This window comes from Drosophila erecta, unplaced genomic scaffold, assembly GCF_003286155.1.
Source record: "Drosophila erecta strain 14021-0224.00,06,07 unplaced genomic scaffold, DereRS2 tig00000055-arrow-pilon, whole genome shotgun sequence".
In the NCBI taxonomy this organism is placed as follows: domain Eukaryota; kingdom Metazoa; phylum Arthropoda; class Insecta; order Diptera; family Drosophilidae; genus Drosophila; species Drosophila erecta.
This window is the reverse complement of record NW_020825200.1, coordinates 3,481,243-3,500,607: the sequence shown is the minus strand read 5'-3', so window position 1 is coordinate 3,500,607 and position 19,365 is coordinate 3,481,243. Positions and strand designations below refer to the sequence as shown.

Below are 19,365 nucleotides of genomic sequence, written 5' to 3'. Positions count from 1 at the left end.
TGGTGCTCCCTAATCGCGGCTAATATTTGGCCAGTCGAGATACCCGGCGCAAACAAAAGTCGCGCATTTAGCATTTTGGTCCGTAAACGCGTAAATTTGGATTAGAAGCTGCCGCGAATTAAATCGGATCTTAAATGATGCGTGTTTCGGAGAACTCAGCATGCGGCACCTACAATGCACCCAGTGCAAATAAAGACATATTTAAATGGGGAACGACAAATGGTAAAACTTATCCTGCTTTATTGGGCTGGGGGTACAACTCTGATTAGATAGTGTGCAGAGCACGAGATGGGTTGACATGAAATGAACTTAAGTGCTCCACATGAGACCGTAAGTTTTATCAAAGTTTTTCTCACTTGGGGTAAAGTTTTATGACCAAAGACCGTAGGCCAGATAAGGCCCGTGGTCAAACAACAAGATTCGGGGTAGATAATAAATCTGAAAACCCAAAATCCCAGAACGAAAGTGACACAACTCGGTTGGATTCCGGATCTTGCCGTTGCCAGCCGTTGAGTAATCACGAATTAATCATGTAGGCAAGCCAATGCATTGCATACTTTTGTGGGCCATCATCACTTGGCGAAATACTAGGTGGGAAGTGGTTTGTTTTAATTTTTTATTTATTAAATAGCGCTCTGGGCGGACTAAAACTAAATTCGTTGCTAATATCGTTGGTAAAGCTAACAGGAGGGACTACTCGAGCGTCTCAGATATGGGTGGCGATGTGTCCGTTCGTCACCGCCGATCCCTTGGCCACTCCGCCATCGTCCACGTATCCCAGTTCCCGCTGCACCGCCGAAGGACGGCGGTTGCGGGTTTCCGGCAGAAGTGGCAGCGAAATGAGGCCCACGAAAATGGAGGCTCCGGCGAAGACCCACAGATACAGAACCAGCCCAGGCGCAATTGTGGCCTTAACCGCATTGAATGCCTGCAAACAATTCGCGTTAATAGACCTACACTGCCAGGATTCTCGTCGGGAACACCCACCTCTATCATGCCGAAGAGCAGGAGCCACGAAACAGCAGATGCCAGTGAGTACAACAAGTCGTGGAGCTGCCAAGAAATGCAGTCAATTAGGCGCATAAACTAACAAGCTGGTTCTAGTGAACTTGGAACGATGGCTTTAAATTAATTAGGCCAAACCATTGCCAGGATAAATATAAATTTGGAGTGGGGAGCACGCAAATTGGCACACAACCCGCTTACCTTGGTGGGCAAAACCTCGCTGCTAACAACCGCGGCCAGGGGATAAAGGCCAAAGCTGACCACAGCCAGCTGGATGGCCAGCAGAACAATGGGCAAATTGCGATCCGCCCAGTTGCCCAGCAGCCAAAGGTGTCCGTAGGTCTTGAATAGTGCCAGTGCAATGACTGCCGCCGCAGCGAAAAGCGAGGAGAGGCACAGCAGGAGCTGCAGAGGGGAAATTAGTGGCAGGTGTTGCTGGTTAGTACTGATTGAGACCTAGTTGCAGACTAACCTTGCGCGGCAAACGCGGACCGACGAGCCGTGCGAGGAGCGCTCCAGCGCACTGGGCGCTGGCCAAAACTACGTAATTGGTTTCCGTGGAATAGCCGGTGCGGCCGAGGAAGTCGGCTGCGTAGTTCAGCTCCACGAACACGCCGCTCAGTTTGGCGCACACGGTCAGCAGGAAGCTGACGAAGACCAGCCGGATGATGTAGCCGTGCGACATGGGCGTGGAGCCCACGTTCTTGTCCCTGCTCCGCAGCTCCGCCTGGAACTCGTCCAGCTCGCTGAGATACTCCGGCTTCTCGCGATCGTCGATGTCCCGGATGCCGCGATACCAGCGCAGCGACTTCTCCAAGCTGGCCAAGTTGTTCTTGCGCAGATAGTAGTGGGGACTCTCCTGCACAAAGGGAAATGTCATGCTGAACACAAAGGACACCGCACAGCCCACGATGTTCACGAAGGCGTAGGGCACATAGAAGCCCAGCACAAATCCAACCAGGATGCCCAGCGTGCGCCACAGCTCGATGGTGAATGTCAGACGGGCTGCCTTCTCCCGCGACTCGGCAATCTCGTTGATGAAAATCGGTAGCGCCACAAATGCGGCGCCGGACGCCACGCCCGCGAATAGGCGGGAGGCGTAGATGTGCACTATGTCGTAGCCAAAATGGATGCAGGCCCAACCAGACTGGAAGGATAATATTCAGTCTTATTTCTATGAAAAGGGAAATACGTCCCTTTACTGATCAGAAAACGTGGTAAGTACAAGTGATTAACTAGTTTTCAATATGGAGTTATTAAATTTGTGCTTTGATTTGGATGCTTAAATATCACAACTATGCTTTTCGACAATTTAATGTGTCCTTTAAAAGGTCCCAGGTTTTTAAATCTTTGCATATACTTACTGTCACTACCATATTTATTCATCATTGAACAAAAAAAGAAACGTTCAATATACATGCAAATTTTCCGATTTAACGAACCATGTGCTGAAATTGATGTAACTATGGACATTCGCTTACCCCTTGCCCCCGTTCTACTTCCAGTTTTTACTCACAATTTGGAGCAGTCCAGAGCAGAGTAGCACGGACTTGGGACCGATTTTCAGGGCCAGGAATCCAGAGACCAGGGCTCCCACGGCTGCGCTGAGGAAGAGGTATCCTGTCAGCCACGCGGTTCCCGCCGGATCGGTGGCCTGGTTCAGAGGAGTCCGCTCCTCCGACTCGTACAGCGTCATGTGCGCCGGAGTAATGCCAAACATGAGGCCAAAGTTAAAGCAGAGAATGTTGCCTGAAGTTGGGTAATCAATACATTGGATCTCTTTATTGTGTACAAGGAAAGTAGAGCGCAACTAGTGGCAAACTAACACTAATATTACTTATTTCTATTAAGGCAAGGGTGAATCTGGAAGAGCTCACCTAAGGCCGTGGCAACACTCTGGATGGCCGGTCCACCCACTCTTTTCGGCAGGCACATTTTGTATAGCCGCGGTATCCAAAACCCAATGGGGAAGCCTGGGGAAAACACCTGCAATTCACTGCACTGACTGCTGAAATGAGAGTCAGTTAATGGATGCTGTGGGGTATTTATGGCCAAGGCTTCGGCGCCGTTATCTCAGATAACACCCGTACTATGCGCCACCAGTTGAACCCCATCCACGGGCCACGAAACGACCGTAGACCGTGTCCGGACGTGTTTTCGTATAGTTGGCAGTTGAGATGGCCGGGATGAGCAATATGCAGGTATATATTTGCCCAACGTGAGCATACAGACCGATGTGGCGATAAGATCTGAGGACGTCTGGCTTGGTAGCTAGTTTTGTTTATGGTGAAATCCAAGGGTGGCTCACAATGCTTTTTAATTAAAACGAAGCGAACCAATTGAAAGCAATTGAACATTAATTGGGCGAAGCAGACTTACTGAAAGGCCAAAGAGATGAAAAAAGCATAATGTTAAAAGCTTGCAAATAATAAATAATATAATAAACGAGTATAATTTCCGAATAAACTGTATTAATGTGGTGACAATGTCTTCATACTAATTTTGAACTCGATAGATAGAAAAACAATCGGTTTCGATAACAACGATAGCCGATCACATATGCTTGAAGAGTGCAGACCAGACCAACTATCAATTGGAACCTGGTGGAAATATGCTATAAGGGTATATCGATAACGATACCACCGATCCCCATTGCAACTTGGCTAAACAGATGATTGCTATATTTGCCGCGTCTTTTACTTTTTAATTTTGTTTAGAAACTAAAGCTTTTACTTGTTTTTATTGCCACAACATGAGCGACGAACAGAGCTCGTGGCGCACCCAACTGCTCCTGATATGCCAGCAGACCAGGTGAGCTCGCACATCATTATTACCTCACCTCTTAAAAGGACTCCACATGTCCCACTCCAGATCCTGCAGCGATTCCACCTACTTCGCCGCGCTAAAGGATCACCACGACAGGCTGCAGACATGCGAAAGCACGGAGACAGCGATGGAGGAGCACTTAGAGCGCTGCCAGCAAACAATAACAAGGAGTCGCAGGACGAGTCCGCGGATTACCTATACAGACTTCTTGTACGAGATGCCCCCTGATGTGGTCTTTGAGCGGAAGTGCAGGGGCTCCTACGAAAGTTGCCAGGCAACAGAGATTGCCTCCAGTGATCTGCAGTCTCATGAAGTTGCATGTAGTAACCCGGTCAAACAGCCTGTTAAGGACAGACCGGAGGGGCATCTGCCGGAGAAAAGGATTAATTCCATTAATTCCACAACGGACATAGATGCACAGCAGTACCCGCCACAAAGCTCATTCCAAAGCGGCTTTGGCTTTCGCACTGCCCGGGAGCAACTAATCATCGACGATTTGAAGGTTTGTTGCATGCGCGGTGCGCGTTTCATACAAAGTGGATTCTGGCGAAAATCGAAAAGTCAGAATGCATTTCACTAAAACTCAACAGCAGTATAGGATTACACCATTTGATAATGCCTCTGTTTTCAATATCACAGAAAAAAAATGGGCAAACAGCAGGCGAAATGAATGCAGCCCCTTCCGGCATGATGAATTTCAGGAAAAAAACGCTGGGTGGAAAGCGAACTGTCAGCTCAAACTTCGTGTCGCCCGTGGCGAGTAATGAGAATTCCGCCAGCTCGTGAGAAAATTGCATTTATTCAGCGCCCTAGCATATTTTATTGTATACAATTCCTTACAGACGGTGCAGCAGCATACCACCCGCATTGGCCCACTTGGATTCCAAGATGGTGGAGCAGATTCTCGGCGAAAGCATGCACGATTTCAAACCTGTCGGTTGGTAGTAATTAGGGGGCCACAAACCGTTCTGTTCACGAAATACCTGTTCACCGATTTCAGCTTGGGAAGATATTGCCGGTCTGGAATCTGCAAAGTCCACATTCCTCGAAGCCATTATCATGCCACTCCGGCGGCCTGACTTGTTCACAGGAGTGCGGTGTCCACCGCGCGGGGTTCTCCTGTTCGGACCACCTGGCACAGGCAAGACGCTCATTGCCAAGAGCATTGCTTCCCAGGCGAAGGCCAAGTTCTTCAGCATTAATCCGTCCAGCCTGACCTCAAAGTGGGTCGGCGATGCCGAGAAGCTGGTGAAGACATTGTTTGCCGTGGCCGCTGCACATCAACCAGCGGTATGTGATGCATGACTATAGGACCCAGATTCATTAACTAAATGTTGTCACGCTAACCAACTTTTAAACTGTCTTGCATATTTATAGCACTTACACTTTTTGTACATTTCAGATAATATTCATAGATGAGGTGGATTCCCTGCTGTCCAAGCGTTCGGGGAACGAAAACGAGAGCACTCTACGCCTGAAGAACGAGTTTCTCATTCACCTGGACGGTGCCGCTAGTAATGAGGAAATCCGAGTGCTGGTAATAGGAGCCACCAACCGACCCCAGGAGCTGGATGAGGCGGTACGCCGGCGATTTGTGCGGCGTCTGTACGTTCCCTTGCCCACGATGGAGGCACGCCAGAAAATCATAGAAAAGTTAATTCGGCAGGTTAAGCACAGCCTTGATGCCATGCAAATAACCGAGCTGGCTGAGCTTACCGATGGCTATTCAGGGGCGGATGTGGATACGCTATGCCGCTATGCATCCATGGCTCCCCTTCGCTCATTGACACCCGACCAAATGGAGGTCATAGAGACGCATCAGGTATGCACTGCTGCTTACTACCACGTAAATGGACGTTAAATTAAATTAGTATTGTTATTTTCCTAGCTACCTGCCGTAACCATTGCTGATTTCAAGCAGGCGTTACGGGTTATATCTAAAAGTGTTTCTGCGGAGGACTGCAAACAGTTTGAGGCCTGGAATGAAATATACGGCGTCCGACATTAAAAGCATGCACAGAAACGGTAATCTTTTGAATTTTATTAATACTCTGAAGTAACGCATAAACGCTTAGCGAAGACTAACATTAAAATATGAAATACAATTAATTTCAATATATTTCCTTCGTTTGAAACTCACAGCACATCAAAATTACGTTCGTATACGGATTGTGACAGACTGTAAAGTCCGTTTAATGTCCTTAATTAGCTTAATGCGTAAACAGGTCGGGAAACTTCGCACGTAAAGTTAGTCCAAAACTGAGCTGACAATCTAAAGCCTACTGACTAAACACTAACTCAAGTTGTACTTAATTCAAAACTTTGTTCCGGTACATTTAAACACTGCAATATGCACACACAGACGGAGATATTTGTACACTTCGGATAATCGCATAACAATTAACGAATAGGGACGTTAGAGGCAGCGTTCCACAATTAGCAACTAGCGATTAAGGATGTAGAAACTATTTCCACAGTAGGAGCTTATTCCCTATTTTCACTGATCGGCGGAAAGACGTAATCATCACTCAGACTGTTGATGTCCACGTAGGTAGTCTTTGGACTGAGCACCTTGTACAGCGCATCGAAGGTGGGTCGTTCCTCCGGCTCCTCAAGCCAGCACTGCAGCATGATGGTGTACACCTGCGGCGTGCAGATCTCCGGTCGCTCGAGACGGTTGCCCGCCATCAGGAATGGGATTAACTCGCTGTTGCTGATCGTCGGATATGGCGAGGCGCCCAAGGTGCCGATCTCCCAGAGCACTACGCCATAGGCCCAGATATCGCTCTTGCTGGAGTACACATTTTCGCGAATCGCCTCAATGGACAGCCAGCGAAGTGGGAGCTGAGCGAAGATACAAACAAAGTAAGTCCTGAACTATTTAGATTGAGCTCTTACGTAAAGCATATACTCGTACTTAGTGTAATGTATCTAACCTACCTTTCGCGTCCTTGTGTTCGTATAGATTCCGTGCCTGGAAAGGCCGAAATCTGAAATTTTAAGGGTCTTATTGCTGTCAATAAGCACGTTGCGTGCAGCCAAATCGCTTTAAAAGGGAAGAGACATTATAATCATTTCAGAGGGTGGTGACAGTTAAGCATACCGGTGCGTTATTTCCTGCTCTTCCAGGAAACGCATCCCATTGGCAATTTGTAGGGCGAAATTATGCAGTTCCTTGTTGTCCAATATGTACTCGAATGCATCTTCGTCCTCGACAATGGTGTAAGTGGCTGCAATTAGAGTGTCAGTCACTGACTTTGCCCAACTAATTACAGCTTACTTTCGGCAAACGAGGGATGTGGCTGCCGGATGCCATTAATGTGTCCACTGGAGTCTTCCTGTGGCATATCAATGGTCTGACTGGACGCCTTCAATTCGATGTAGTTCACGCTTTGTGATTTGGGGGAGGACGTGCTATTGGTCCTGTTCGTAATCGGTCTGCAGGACGTGTAATTGGCATTTCTCTTCCTCAGTTTGCTGGCCTCCTGACGCACAGTTCGCAAATAGGTTAACTAAGGGCAAAACATGGTCAGTTTTCAGCAATTCTTATGTGTTAGAATGATTATCATCTTACTTACCAGGTTTCCCTTGTTTACGTATTCCATTATCATCAGGTATGGCGGCTTGATGGTGCAGCAGCCCAGAAAGGAGACCACATTGTGGTGGGTGCCCACGCCCTTGAGCATCTCGATCTCGGCCAGGTACTCGGCTACTTCATCCGCCTTGGGATTGGCTGCAAAGAAAAGTTTAGTCTCAGTATACGTTCAACTGAACTTTCGAGCATTGCTCACGTTTCAGTTGCTTCACTGCCACGATGGTGGTGCCTCTCATCCGGCGCAAGTTGATGGCAGTGGCCTCGTGCACCTGGCCAAAGGCTCCCTCGCCCAACATCCGTCCAATCTGGATGGCCGAGTGGGGGACCTCGAAAATGTCCGCCAATCCTAGGACCTGCGACTTCTGTATGGAATGTTGTGGGTTCAGTTGTGGGATTCAGATTTTCTCGGCTTTTAAATGACTTACCTCCACATACTTGTCTACGTAATTGACATTGTCCTCCATCCTGAAACGAATAAGTACACCTCGTAAGAGCTCCCTTAGGCACTTGCAGCCTTCAATACTTACTCGATGGCGGAGGTGGCGAAGGTCTGGATGTAGATCTGCTCCTGTTTGCGCAACTTGGCCGTTGTCCTGGCTCTTCGGCGGCGGAGGAGCAGAATAATCAGGCCAGCTATGATGATGGCAATCAGCATGGCGCTCATCACAACTATGGAGTTGCTCTGGACAGGAAACAATAGGAAATATTCGGACCGTATACAGACATTAAATCCTGGCTTACCACACTATCACCTTCAGTGAGCAGGACGGGATTCGCAGGCACTTTTCATATGGAATATAAACATTTTGGGTACAGGAGATTACCTTCCGGAATGTAACTCACTCACCTGGCACCTTGGTAACACTGCGTGGTCCCTCGCAGCCCGATGGATCGATGATGACGGCCTGCAGGCTGAGGGAAGCCTTTTCCTTGAGCTGCGTGCCCAGTCCCAGCTTCATGCCGCCCTCGAATCCCTTGGGAGTTGCCCTAAAGTTCAGTTCACTGAGTTTGTAAACGCGGGTCATCAGATGCTTCAATACTCCGCCCCAGGGAAGCGAGGGGTTTGTCTCCTCATTGATTCTGTAATTTTCAGTCGTTTAGTCGTTTAAGTAAAGCTATTATTTCACACCTCGTGTGATTAAATTCCAAAGAAGCTCAGGAATGCTCAACATGCATGGCATGTTCATCTTGGTCACTACAGAAGGTTAAAGGAATTTCAGGATTCTATGGATATGCCAACAAAAGTGATATGTTTTTGCAATTCGCATGAAATTGATAGACTGTCTACTTGGAAATCATGAGTGCCAGACGTCATTGCATTTACCACAGTAATTTTAATTACCCGTGTTAAATTAGAAATTTCAATTATCAATTTTAATTGGACTTATGATGGCCATTATGGGCCTCTCAACTAAATAACCACCCGCTGCGAGTACTCACTTCAACTGCATTTGATACGTCCTTAATGTCTCGTGCAGATGGGAGTCCTGCTCCTTGCGCAACAGCTCGCTGGCCAGGATTGAGATGTTGATGCTGATGGTCTCGTTGCTAAGCATTTTGGCCACGGCCAGGACCTTTGGCGGGGTGGGCGCCAGTTGGCACGAGCATTTGCCCTCCAAGCACTCTGTTCGGATTAAGTTAAGGATGGATAGAAGTTATTCCAAGAACGGGACATTTGTACATCCCTAAGGGATGTATTTTCCACTCACGTGGAATGTAGACGCGGGCAGATCTCCTGACCATCGCGTTGGACGTCTCCACAATGACCTGGTACTGGCAGCCAAACATGTAGTTGCAGTCCACGGACTCCACGTTCATGTTGGGATTTACTGGCAGGTATACCAAGTGCGGATCCACATTCTTCTGTTTGATGCCGTACTCGCTGCACGGCGCATCCGGACAACGACTGTTGTTCACCGCGCTAACAAGGACATTGTACGAAGTACCTATGGAACCAAGCCATGTCCAGGATTAGGAAGATTTCTAGCAGTATTGGGTACCAGTACTTAAATGGCTTCTGCAACTGACAGGCTACTCGCTAAATTAAAGACTCACCCTCTGGCAAATTATCCTGCCACCGCACCTGCAGGCGTGGAATTTTCTCCATGTAGAGCGTTACATTGGTGCTCAGCTCTGTGATTTCCCCATCGGGTTTTTGCTAAGAAAGGAGCATAAGTTGTAAAAAGGAACTACTACCTAGCTGCAGTAGCCTCATAAAATAGCTATTTCAGCTAATAGCTGATACAATAACAAGCCAGTCTATAATATATCTTTGATAATAATTTCCGCATATTATTTACAAGATATTCTTTGGCAAATCGAGACCCTTTGGGCGTACTCACGTTCGGACGCATCCTGGTTAAGGGCTCCACGGCTACTGGTTCCGGCACACCGGTTGCATACCGATGCGAATCCATGTGCTCTGGCTCTTTTTCCGAGCTCTGGACCAGTGATATCAGTGTGGGATTGGTGGCGTTCTCCCTGGAAACTTGGCCAAAGGCATTGTGTGCTAGTACCAGCAGGAAGATCAGCACCACGCTATTCCGAATTTTGGTCGAACGATGCATTCTGATGGCCAAGTTTCCACATAGTTAACGGCTTTCACTGCCAAAGAAAGTAATGTTGTGTTATAGGTTCGTTTTTTTCTGGTTCGTTTTTTACAATTTAAACTGCACTAACCAAGCCATTCATAGTAAAAGCGCCTAATCTTCTCTCTAATTAATCGATTTGTGATGACACAGTCAGACAGGACGATCCATTTCGTTTACATTTTCGCCCAACATGACCTTTGCCCTGTTATCCTGCCATGAACTCCGCATTGCGCACGCAAATTATAGTAGGTTACCTAATACCTCTGTAAACAGGGATGGAAAGTGAGCCGGTGGGGCGATAAAGCTAAGCAAATGAACACAAATTAGGGTCGTATACATTTAATTGTTTCTAATTTAACTTTTGAAAAGGGCAACAACTACTTGAGAATGGTTTATAGTTACATACATCCACAAAGAGAAGCCAAACTAATTACACAGAGGTTCCCCCGAACCAAATATTTGCGCCAGTAACTGCTTTTTGTTCTTAACAAAATAGAAGCTCAAAAGTAAGAATAGTGCTCAAAATAGTCGACTGCACTCAAAATAGGTTGTTTACTAAACAGCAAAAAGCGATACCTTTTCAGGTGATTGCACGTTAACGGAGCACGTGCACCCACTTTCTTATCAATTACTTTGCCATTTTGTTCATAAAAAGCGATATTTTCGCTGGAAAAGTGGCATTCGTGGGACCGGACAACTGAAAAACTTTACAAATTGACCACTGCTTCGATTCCCAGATGGGTTTCAATTAAAATCGACTTCCTTAATTGTATACATTTCACAGAATTTGCTGCAGTTTGTAAAAAATCCTAATTTAATGAATCAAGCTACACATTTTTAGGGCCCATCAATGTAATTACTTCATGTTACACAGTGTCATCTCAGAATGCTATTTTATTGTTAAGGGCTAAAATATATCGATAGCATAACTATTGTGTTTATCAAAGGTAACACAGCTTAAATATACTTTGATTTGGTCTGCGAAATCTGAGAATTTATTCCCACTTCGGTTCTGCAATCATAAATATGAATCGTAAGAGCCCACTGCTATCGCTGATCCTATCAGTATAGAATGACAATCGCATTCGTGGTGATTCAGCGTTTTTCTTATTTATGCCTCTTCATAATATTAAAATCCAACGAGATACTCCAACATAAATTGGAATTCAAAATTAGTTTGAGACAAAAGAAGACCCAAGCACAACTCATACAAACTTATGGAATGCCTTTATTATAAAGGGATCCTAAGGACTTTCAATAAGGAGTAAACTTACTCCATAGGTCATGGTAAACCCTTGTTTTCTGTTCAAGCTTAGCTATTCATTGAAAAGCACGTTCGCTTAAAGGACTCGTCGAACTTTTAATAGATAATGTAACCTCCTCCCAAAACTTTGTCCGTGCTGATGGAAAACTTTGTACTTTTCCAAAGATATTCGTGGCACTTGCACATGTCCAACTCCTCCGTCGCTGGAGGGGATTACGTCAAGTGCTGATGAATAAAAACAGGTGGCTATTATGGGGGTCATAAATCAAGCCTTGTCTGCTCAACTACTTTATTGGGTGAACCTCCCGTGGCTTCTGTTTCCAGTCGGTGCTTTGTTTTGGTTTAATGCCCTCCCAGCCCAGAGAAAAACACACTGCGCATACTATCCGGACTTTATTCAGCGGGGTATTAGTCATACATGGAACGACCCTTGGTCTCCTCCACGCAGACCACCACATAGAAGAGGCAAATGACGCTGACGGTGCCGCAGAACCACATGGTGGCCGCCAGACCCAGGTGGAACATCATCAGCGGAAAGGTCTTCAGCGAGACGAAGGCAAAGAAGCTGAGGGAGCCCAGGCAGAAGCTGGTGGCCACCGCCCGGATCTTCTGCGGCAGGATCTCCACCAAAACCACCATCGTCACCGAGATGACGCCCACGTTGGCAATGAAGATGATGAAGGCCATCAGGGTGACGGGCAGCCAGGCGGAGAAGGCCGACAGGTCCACCTTCTGCTCCTCCGCATAGAAGGCGTACAGCCCAAAGGCGGACGTTCCGATGCCACTGCCCGCACATGACACTATCAGCAGGATCTTGCGTCCATAGCGATCCACCAAGTATATACTGGCCAGGGTGCCCAGGATCTGCACCGCTCCAATAATAATGGTGTTCGTATTGGGATCCAGCTGCGTGTGCACGGCATCAAAGATGTTCGACATGTAGTTGTTGAAGGCGAAGGTGCCAGTGAAGATGTTGGCTATCATCAGAACCAATCCCGTGGCCAGGGCTTTCAAGGCACGCTTGGTGACTGCAAGGATGTGGATCTAAGTATGCTTTCGAGTGTACTTCGGAATACCTCTTACGGAAATCGGACATGGAGAGACCATTGTCGTTAGAGTCCTTGTTCTGCTCCTGAATGGCCAGCCGCATCTCGTCCAACTGCTTCTGATACGCCCGCTCCGCCTCCTTGGAAACATTGGGTCCGTCGCAGCGGCGATAGAACCTCAGTGACTTCTCGGCCTCCTCGTCGCGCTTCCACCGCATTAACTGCTGCGGTGGCTCCGGGTACCGGGTGGCCAGGAACACGTACAGCACGGGCAGCCCCACAACGGCACAGGGTATCACGTGGTAAGCGATGTGCGAGGACACTATGAAGCCCACCATTATACCCGTGTTCATGGTGAGCGTAAAAAAGGAGCACAGGCGACCGCGAATGCTGACGAGTTAGGGGAAAAATTCTGTTATTCGGCGAAACTCAATTTTGGTATAATCCATTCTGCCTCGTCCCTTTCTCCGCAGTTCCATGAAACTATGCCAAATCCAGGATTTTGTAAAATGAATATTTTTACATGCCATTTTGTCATGTCCATGTCATGGTCCCAAAAATGTTGCGACTTAAAAGTTAAGCCATCTTTTCATTTTCCAAGGACAATGGCAACGCGTGCACAAAGGGCCTTTAGGAAATTCCGTATACGACATGTTAGACAGCTCCGCCAATGTATAATGGCTTTGGTATAGTAGTAGTTAATATCTGAATTCACTTATCTGTTCTGGCACCGGATATCTTTTCGAAATTCCATCTTTTCATGCAACTTTTCTAACGCGAATGCAATACTTTCACTTTCCCATTCACTCACCTGTTGTCGGCGATTTCGCCAATGAAGATGGGTAAAACGACAAACATGCCGCCGCCGGTTAGACCCGCACACACCCTAGCCACATAGAGCCACTCGATGCTCTGGGCGAAGTAGAACAGGAACCAGATGCACTTGGGTATGCAAGGGAGAACCACATCAGATGCTAGTTACCATCGAAAAAGTTAGTGAAAACTCACCGTGTTCGGCACTGCGAGCGCGTATATCGCAACTTTCCTGCCAAAGCGGTTCATCACGTAGGAAAATGAAAAGTTTCCGCTTATGCCACCGAGGCTGATGATTGCTCCCAGCCAGGAGGCCTCGTTCACGTCGATGGAGAAGGTGAGTGGCGTCTCCTGTGGGGAGAGCAGCTTGGGCAGCATGGGCGACAGCCAACCCAGGGCGATGCCATGGCAGAAGGTTATCAGGGTGGCTACAAGAACATTCAGATCAGCACATGACATCATCATCTCTCGAGGGCGAATGGACAGCTCAAGTGCCTCATTTGCATAGGCATACACGTGAAATTGGAAACTTAATTTTCACCCGTCAACTTTGTGTCAATTTTGGGGCCTCTTGGTTGCCATGGCTTCCGCGAATAGCGCCTATGAAAAGTTTTTTTGTCCACAACATGACATGGATATGGATGCAAAACTTTCCACTTCCAGTTGAGCTGTAAATCCGTCTTATCTTCATTAACATACCACTCAAAGAGACCAGCAGTTGGCGGCGAAACTGCCACTGGAAGATGCCCGATTTGAATACGTTGAGCAGCATTCTGGCGAGAGTCCTTGGGATTTAATTTAATTATCCTATGACTATGAACGTCTACGGCTAAATCCTTGAATCTCGTATATCACAGTTGGAGAGCCTCGGTGTGTAGAATGTCCTAGGTTGCCTTAAAGCACTTGCGTGTGAACTTCGTGGTCAAATGTCCTTTTTCCATGCTCTGTGTCCTTGAGGGTTCCGCGTTGACATCAACGGTTCAGCTTTACTACGAAAATGGCTTGTGAAATAGGCGGCGAAGACCCCTTTATACCGTATTCGTATCTAAATCTTTGGGTAAACATCTACTATTTCATCTAAGAAACTGCCAACGATTACGCAGTTCGGGAGTCCGGAGTCAGCCGCAGATTACGAGATCCGTCATACCGCTTTCTGGATGGGTGGTGGCCGCTGCCCAGAGCTGTTGCTCCGTAATACTCGGCACACATCAGTAAATCTTCCGGATTCGCTTCGCGTCTGTTTGCCCCACTCTTTTATCCGAAGTTCACAATTTGTGGACGAACGGAAACATGTTGATTCGCTTTGGCTGTGACGCTTCAGTTGTAGTTATGTTCCGTGGATTCTGCAGCGGATTCCCTGACCTACGCGCATCTATTTGCACTCCAAACACCATTTGCGCGTTCAAATAGCAAAACACGCGCGCTTTTAAGGCGTCACTCAACGTACAATAGAGTAACACTATTATGATGGGCAAACACGTCGGGGTGACACTGTTATTATGTGCAAACACGCACGTGGCAACACTTTTCTGCCACAAATAATATCAATTCAATTTCAAGACTTACCGAGATGAATACATTTACTATAGGAGAACTTATATGAGTTTTGATCTGACCTGATCTAGGTGAATTTATTGAATTTATTATAAAACAAGATAGAAGAATGCTATAGTCGAGTTCGCCGACTATTTGATACCCGCTACTCAGCTAGTGGAAGTGCAAACGATCAATTTCAACATTTTCTGGAATATCGGTAGAAATTGGGAAAAAATGAAAATTTTTTTAAAAGTGTGGGCAAATCTATAAAAATTTACAAAATATATAAAAAAGTGCAAAAATACCACTTTATTTTTAAAAAGAGTGGGCGTTAGAGTAGAGTGGGCGGTAGAGTGGGTGTTGCAAAAGTGTTGCCCAATCGATAGAAATATACAAGACTAATAAAAACGAAAAAAATTTTCAGCTGGCCCACAGAATGGAAAATACATATTGAAAGATAAAATATTACATATCCATGACTTTCGGAAATAAAGGCCACAATAACGCACTGCACTTTGTATAGATAAGAATCGATTGCCTGGTTTCATTTTAATGCCTCGATGATTTAGTATGAACTTTGATTTGTCAAAAACCCCTGATTACGGCTGCTTTCATGCAGTGTTCACATACAGGAGATATTGTTTAGGTAACACTCAGCATACCTTAAGAAGGTATTTTTAATATATTTGAATCCATTATCGCCATGGCCTTTTATGCTCAGGCTCAATGGGTTTTCAATATCACGTCACTTTGGCGGAATGACCAGCACTTTTTTTGTATGCACATATATCCATTTGCTCCCATATTTCAGTCATGACGCATTTCAGCCATTTTAGGGTGATAAACACGGTCCATACAATGGCTTGTGGGAGAAATGGAAGACTTTAAAACTGTTGTTCACATCGTGCGAATAGTGCAGAGAACATGGCAATCAATGGGAGAAAGGTACTTGGGCGAAGTACATCCATACATGTGGATATGCATACGTATACGTAGAATTTCCCAATATTGTTAGCCTTAAATAAAGCGAGCTGATATCAGCCATATCAGCCTTTCAACGTGAGGTAGGTGCCCTGATTTCGATTCTGTCCAACCACCTGACTTTAAAAGCCCGCCAGAGGTGAGTACGGCTAGACCAAGTCGTGGGATACTCATAAATTAAATGGCCTGTATTTTAATCAACTGATAAGTTTGCAGCCACTGAGTGCCGGCCACTGCTAGCATAAGGCTGAAACCACACTTACCATTTGCTACATTTCCTATGAGAAAGGGAAAATGCATGCACGTATATGTTCCTGTTCTGGTCAGGATCAGGGATTCGATACTTTTGCCTTCCATATGCTGGCGCATGGGGTGCAAAATGGAAAGCATACAACTGTCAAGGGGAACGACTTTAAGCCCTTGTCGCCACTGCTGTTCTTTCCACCTGAGACTGGGGGCCAAATTTGATAGCAGGTGGTGTAGAAACTCGCTGCTCTTTGGTTTTTGGGCTCGGTTCGAATTTTGGTCGCGTCATTGCGTGTGTTTCTTTTTTTTTTGTTTTTGTTTCTAATCGTTATCGCCCACTCGATTTATTGATAAGTTCAATTTGTATTCCATTTCACGGCAACTTGAACAATTTGTTTTGGTTTGCCGGTTCCGATGGGAAAAACAACGCACAGCTTTCAGCGGCCGCAGCCATAAACTAAAAATTTGTCTGTTGCTGAGGCCAAAGTGTGCACCTATGACAATAATAGCGTCTTTCAACGATATTCCCTTGTTATGAAGTTCATAAATGATTTACAACTAATTTGGGGTATCGTTTGCCATTTCTGCGCAGACTTTGGAAGATAAGCCAGAAAAACAACCTTAAGTACCCGAAATGGACTTTAAACCAGGGATGAATGTGCGCACCTAACTGGTGATGTCCAGATATAAAAGTGTTGGAAATGTATATATACCACATGAATTAGTTCCAGTTGGGTAGGGATGCAAATACCACATTGATTTCTCAGTGTTGTAATGACTTATAATTTACATTTCTAAATGCAAATGTCCCTTGCTAAAGGGTTTTCCTTATGTCTTTTATTTGAGTCTGATTCCGTGTTGGCCTTTGGGCAGAGTAATTAGTATTAAATCATTCAGCAGTAAAATGGGCGCTCTACACCCGAAGTTTGTGTGAGTTTCATCGTCCCTGGAATTGTTTGCTATTTGCGGGAGCCTTTTAAAGCTTTCAATGTCTGGGTCCAATGGCAACTACTCGCAAAATAATTGATGAGATACTGGGACGAGCGGCGTTATATACTCGTACAAGCATTGTAGTGTGTTTGTGAGATAGTGCGCGAAATACACACGAAGTGAAAACAATTTGACAATAACAAAAAATCAGAGAGAAAACTGGGCTATGACGCTAGCAAACATCTGTGTGAATTGCGATTTATCAGAACTGAGGTATTTTGGAAATCACTTCGATTTCTTTTCACCATATGGACATATGCTTGGCAAATCGAAGAACTTGCAGGCTCCAAGAACGAGGGTAGGATTTGAAGTACCAGCAACATAATTGTAGTTGGAATATTGCTTTAATGTTTTGAACTTTCATAAGTTTATTCCATTGTTTCCTTCACTTTGCTGTTCTGTTGAAGAAAGTTCTTTGTTTCAGACTTACTGCTCCTTGATTTCGCCAACATAAAAGTGGCTCTTTAATCTTTTTGCTCTCGGATATTAAAAGGAATTTCGGCCTACGAGGCTTGGGGGATTTAAATCGTTGTTTGCGTACACAAACTTTGTTTGCGCTTTGAAGAAATAAGTAAGCACTCGAATGGTTAAACCCAAATAGTTTTAGGCTCCTGAAAAAGCATTCCTTAGTGGCCGTTCTCAAAAGTTAAATTAAGGGGATCAAGGAATTTGAGCGATTAAATCCAGCTAATTGCTGAATTCCAAGCAATGGGCCCAGAAATGTCGCTGTTTGGTCTTTGACTGCCATTATTTATCAATTGGGGCGCGTGTTTAAGTAGATTAAATGGGGCTACTTAATCATGTGCTGGTATATAGCGTATATATACTGTATTGATACTGTACTTGTGTCGTTGCCTCCACCTTTGTTGACCATGCTCTCAATAATAAATAACATGCTTTTAAGCTGTAATAAAACGCCGGGGGGAGGGAACCCCTGCCAGGTGCGAGCATGCTGGAGCAGTGTGATCATTTTCAGTTTAATAATTAGTGGAGTAACTGGCCTGACAGAATACCTAATATATAGCGTCTATATTGTGCGTCGTACACAATCACAAATGCTGGGCCCAAACGGCGACACTTTGCTTATCACTTTAAGTGGCCCCTACCGCGCCGAAAAAATGAATTGCAAGCCCAAAATCGAAAATAACAATGGCACAATCTAATAAAAATTGAAACACCACCCACCTCCCTACCACCCTTCCAGCAAATCGAAGGGGTAAGTGCCGCAGCACGAGAACACCAATTTTGGTGTCCCCAAAAGGGGGCGTGGCATGCGGCAATTACCTGGGTGAGAAATCATCGCCCATCTAGATTGATCGGAGTCAACTGGAATATCAATTACGCAGTTTGCGCCGCAATTGAAGCGATCATCAATAACGAACGATAAAAGTAATGCACGCACATGAGAAATTACTAGGGGAGTTCCGAGAAATTCAAAAAATCAAGAACTTTGAAGACTAGAACTTTCAAGCCCAGGAAAGCCAAACGCCTTCAAGTGGGATTCTTCTATGTGGGACTCACCATTTGCGGTTTACTCTGCGCTCGAGTCTCCTCCAGTTTGTTGACTTTTCAGCTGATGGCCTCGGAGGCAACAATTTTGGGTTTTCAAATTTTTGTTTACGCCCAACACTTTTTCGGGCTCTTTGCTTTCCCCATCCACTGGGCAGTAAACATTCACTCGTCGAATTTGTATAATTTTTTTGGGAAAATAAAAGAAACAAACACTGGGTGCTTTTCGGGGGCACTTATGCGGGATATTTGCAAAATAATTATATTTCCGTTCATATATATTTCACAAACAATTTCCACACTTTGTTTACTTTGGCATATTTATTTTTAAACTTGTTTGATTTCCATTATTAATGATTTCCTTGATTCGTTCACCATAATTACACTAGTTGGGCCATCTGATATGCACTTTAATTTATTGCATTTCCGTTTCCGCTTCGCACACGCAGAATACCGAATACCGAACTCGCTTTGTATGCACTCGCACTTATAATATTATGCATCAATATTAATTCCTTCCTTCCGCCCTTTCACACTGCCCATTAAACAGGCATTATTTAATCACAAATTCAATTTCGCACTCTCACTGCTTCGATTTACGCGCCAACAACGTGTTTAGACGATCAAGCGATTTGAAAACTCAGCTGGATCGCGGGAAAAATTACGTAGCCGCCGCGGAGTCCGCGACAAGTTGAAGCAACAAGCGTTTTTGGCCGAATGATAACAATTGCCGACGGCCAACCTTTGCTTTTGCATTTACTGCGAGCTTTTACGCAAAAGCTCCACTGCACGCATTGTATATTTGGGTGTCGGATGCGTGCGAATGGTACAGTGTGAATTCCTATAGTACAGAATAGTCTGAATGGTACAGAATATTCCCAACTTTGTTTTTATTCTTAAATTTCCTTCAGTGTTGCTCTAAAATTCTGCATATTTTGCCCACATTTACGCTATAAGTATACG

The 19,365-nt window shown here is 45.5% G+C and overlaps 4 protein-coding genes across 5 annotated transcripts; 1 reads left to right on the top strand and 3 right to left on the bottom strand.

Moving 5' to 3' along the window:
• Positions 1 to 607: 607 nt before the first annotated feature.
• Positions 608 to 3,555, bottom strand: LOC6541420 (facilitated trehalose transporter Tret1). The gene is made up of 7 exons (XM_026979374.1): positions 3,385 to 3,555; positions 2,883 to 3,317; positions 2,522 to 2,754; positions 1,478 to 2,152; positions 1,207 to 1,410; positions 988 to 1,053; positions 608 to 928 (listed from the first exon to the last, which is right to left on the bottom strand). The coding sequence occupies exons 2-7, from the start codon at positions 2,938 to 2,940 to the stop codon at positions 707 to 709; spliced, it is 1,458 nt and encodes a 485-aa protein (XP_026835175.1). The 5' UTR covers positions 2,941 to 3,317; positions 3,385 to 3,555; the 3' UTR covers positions 608 to 706.
• A 72-nt stretch (positions 3,556 to 3,627) lies between these two features.
• On the top strand, positions 3,628 to 6,278 carry LOC6542512 (fidgetin-like protein 1). Of its 2 annotated transcripts, XM_001968506.3 has the most exons (8): positions 3,628 to 3,816; positions 3,877 to 4,333; positions 4,471 to 4,613; positions 4,674 to 4,768; positions 4,832 to 5,121; positions 5,234 to 5,653; positions 5,720 to 5,856; positions 5,974 to 6,278. In XM_001968506.3, the coding sequence occupies exons 1-7, from the start codon at positions 3,758 to 3,760 to the stop codon at positions 5,837 to 5,839; spliced, it is 1,584 nt and encodes a 527-aa protein (XP_001968542.1). In that variant the 5' UTR covers positions 3,628 to 3,757; the 3' UTR covers positions 5,840 to 5,856; positions 5,974 to 6,278. The 2 variants fall into 2 exon arrangements, with proteins under 2 accessions (XP_001968542.1, XP_026835509.1); XM_026979708.1 differs by lacking the exon at positions 5,974 to 6,278 and having other exon boundaries at positions 5,720 to 5,931.
• On the bottom strand, positions 5,986 to 19,187 carry LOC6540889 (platelet-derived growth factor receptor alpha). Its single transcript, XM_001968505.3, has 15 exons — positions 18,415 to 19,187; positions 9,769 to 10,030; positions 9,482 to 9,584; positions 9,136 to 9,372; positions 8,867 to 9,050; positions 8,274 to 8,506; positions 8,168 to 8,208; positions 7,954 to 8,108; positions 7,852 to 7,891; positions 7,623 to 7,788; positions 7,410 to 7,564; positions 7,112 to 7,343; positions 6,935 to 7,061; positions 6,772 to 6,877; positions 5,986 to 6,675 (listed from the first exon to the last, which is right to left on the bottom strand). The coding sequence occupies exons 2-15, from the start codon at positions 9,991 to 9,993 to the stop codon at positions 6,316 to 6,318; spliced, it is 2,364 nt and encodes a 787-aa protein (XP_001968541.1). The 5' UTR covers positions 9,994 to 10,030; positions 18,415 to 19,187; the 3' UTR covers positions 5,986 to 6,315.
• LOC6541012 (facilitated trehalose transporter Tret1) lies at positions 11,660 to 14,138 on the bottom strand. The gene is made up of 5 exons (XM_001968504.3): positions 13,840 to 14,138; positions 13,336 to 13,568; positions 13,139 to 13,269; positions 12,365 to 12,717; positions 11,660 to 12,309 (listed from the first exon to the last, which is right to left on the bottom strand). Exons 1-5 carry the CDS (start codon positions 13,910 to 13,912, stop codon positions 11,690 to 11,692), a joined length of 1,410 nt encoding a protein of 469 aa, XP_001968540.1. The 5' UTR covers positions 13,913 to 14,138; the 3' UTR covers positions 11,660 to 11,689.
• Positions 19,188 to 19,365: the final 178 nt, after the last annotated feature.

Bases quoted from the DNA above. Each gene is read 5' to 3' on its own strand.
- LOC6541420 (XM_026979374.1), bottom strand. From the start codon at position 2,940: ATGTGCCTGCCGAAAAGAGTGGGTGGACCGGCCATCCAGAGTGTTGCC. The intron at 1,054-1,206 runs GTAAGCGGGTTG...ATTTCTTGGCAG, and splicing joins GCGAGGTTTTGCCCACCAAG to CTCCACGACTTGTTGTACTC. The intron at 929-987 runs GTGGGTGTTCCC...AATTGTTTGCAG, and splicing joins TGCTCTTCGGCATGATAGAG to GCATTCAATGCGGTTAAGGC.
- LOC6542512 (XM_001968506.3), top strand. From the start codon at position 3,758: ATGAGCGACGAACAGAGCTCGTGGCGCACCCAACTGCTCCTGATATGC. The intron at 4,769-4,831 runs GTTGGTAGTAAT...CACCGATTTCAG, and splicing joins GCACGATTTCAAACCTGTCG to CTTGGGAAGATATTGCCGGT. The intron at 5,122-5,233 runs GTATGTGATGCA...TGTACATTTCAG, and splicing joins CCGCTGCACATCAACCAGCG to ATAATATTCATAGATGAGGT.
- LOC6540889 (XM_001968505.3), bottom strand. From the start codon at position 9,993: ATGCATCGTTCGACCAAAATTCGGAATAGCGTGGTGCTGATCTTCCTG. The intron at 9,585-9,768 runs GTGAGTACGCCC...CTCCTTTCTTAG, and splicing joins TAACCAGGATGCGTCCGAAC to CAAAAACCCGATGGGGAAAT. The intron at 7,344-7,409 runs GTAAGTAAGATG...TTTTGCCCTTAG, and splicing joins ACGTAAACAAGGGAAACCTG to TTAACCTATTTGCGAACTGT.
- LOC6541012 (XM_001968504.3), bottom strand. From the start codon at position 13,912: ATGCTGCTCAACGTATTCAAATCGGGCATCTTCCAGTGGCAGTTTCGC. The intron at 13,270-13,335 runs GTGAGTTTTCAC...TGCATACCCAAG, and splicing joins CGCTCGCAGTGCCGAACACG to TGCATCTGGTTCCTGTTCTA. The intron at 12,310-12,364 runs GTAAGAGGTATT...ACATCCTTGCAG, and splicing joins TCTCTCCATGTCCGATTTCC to TCACCAAGCGTGCCTTGAAA.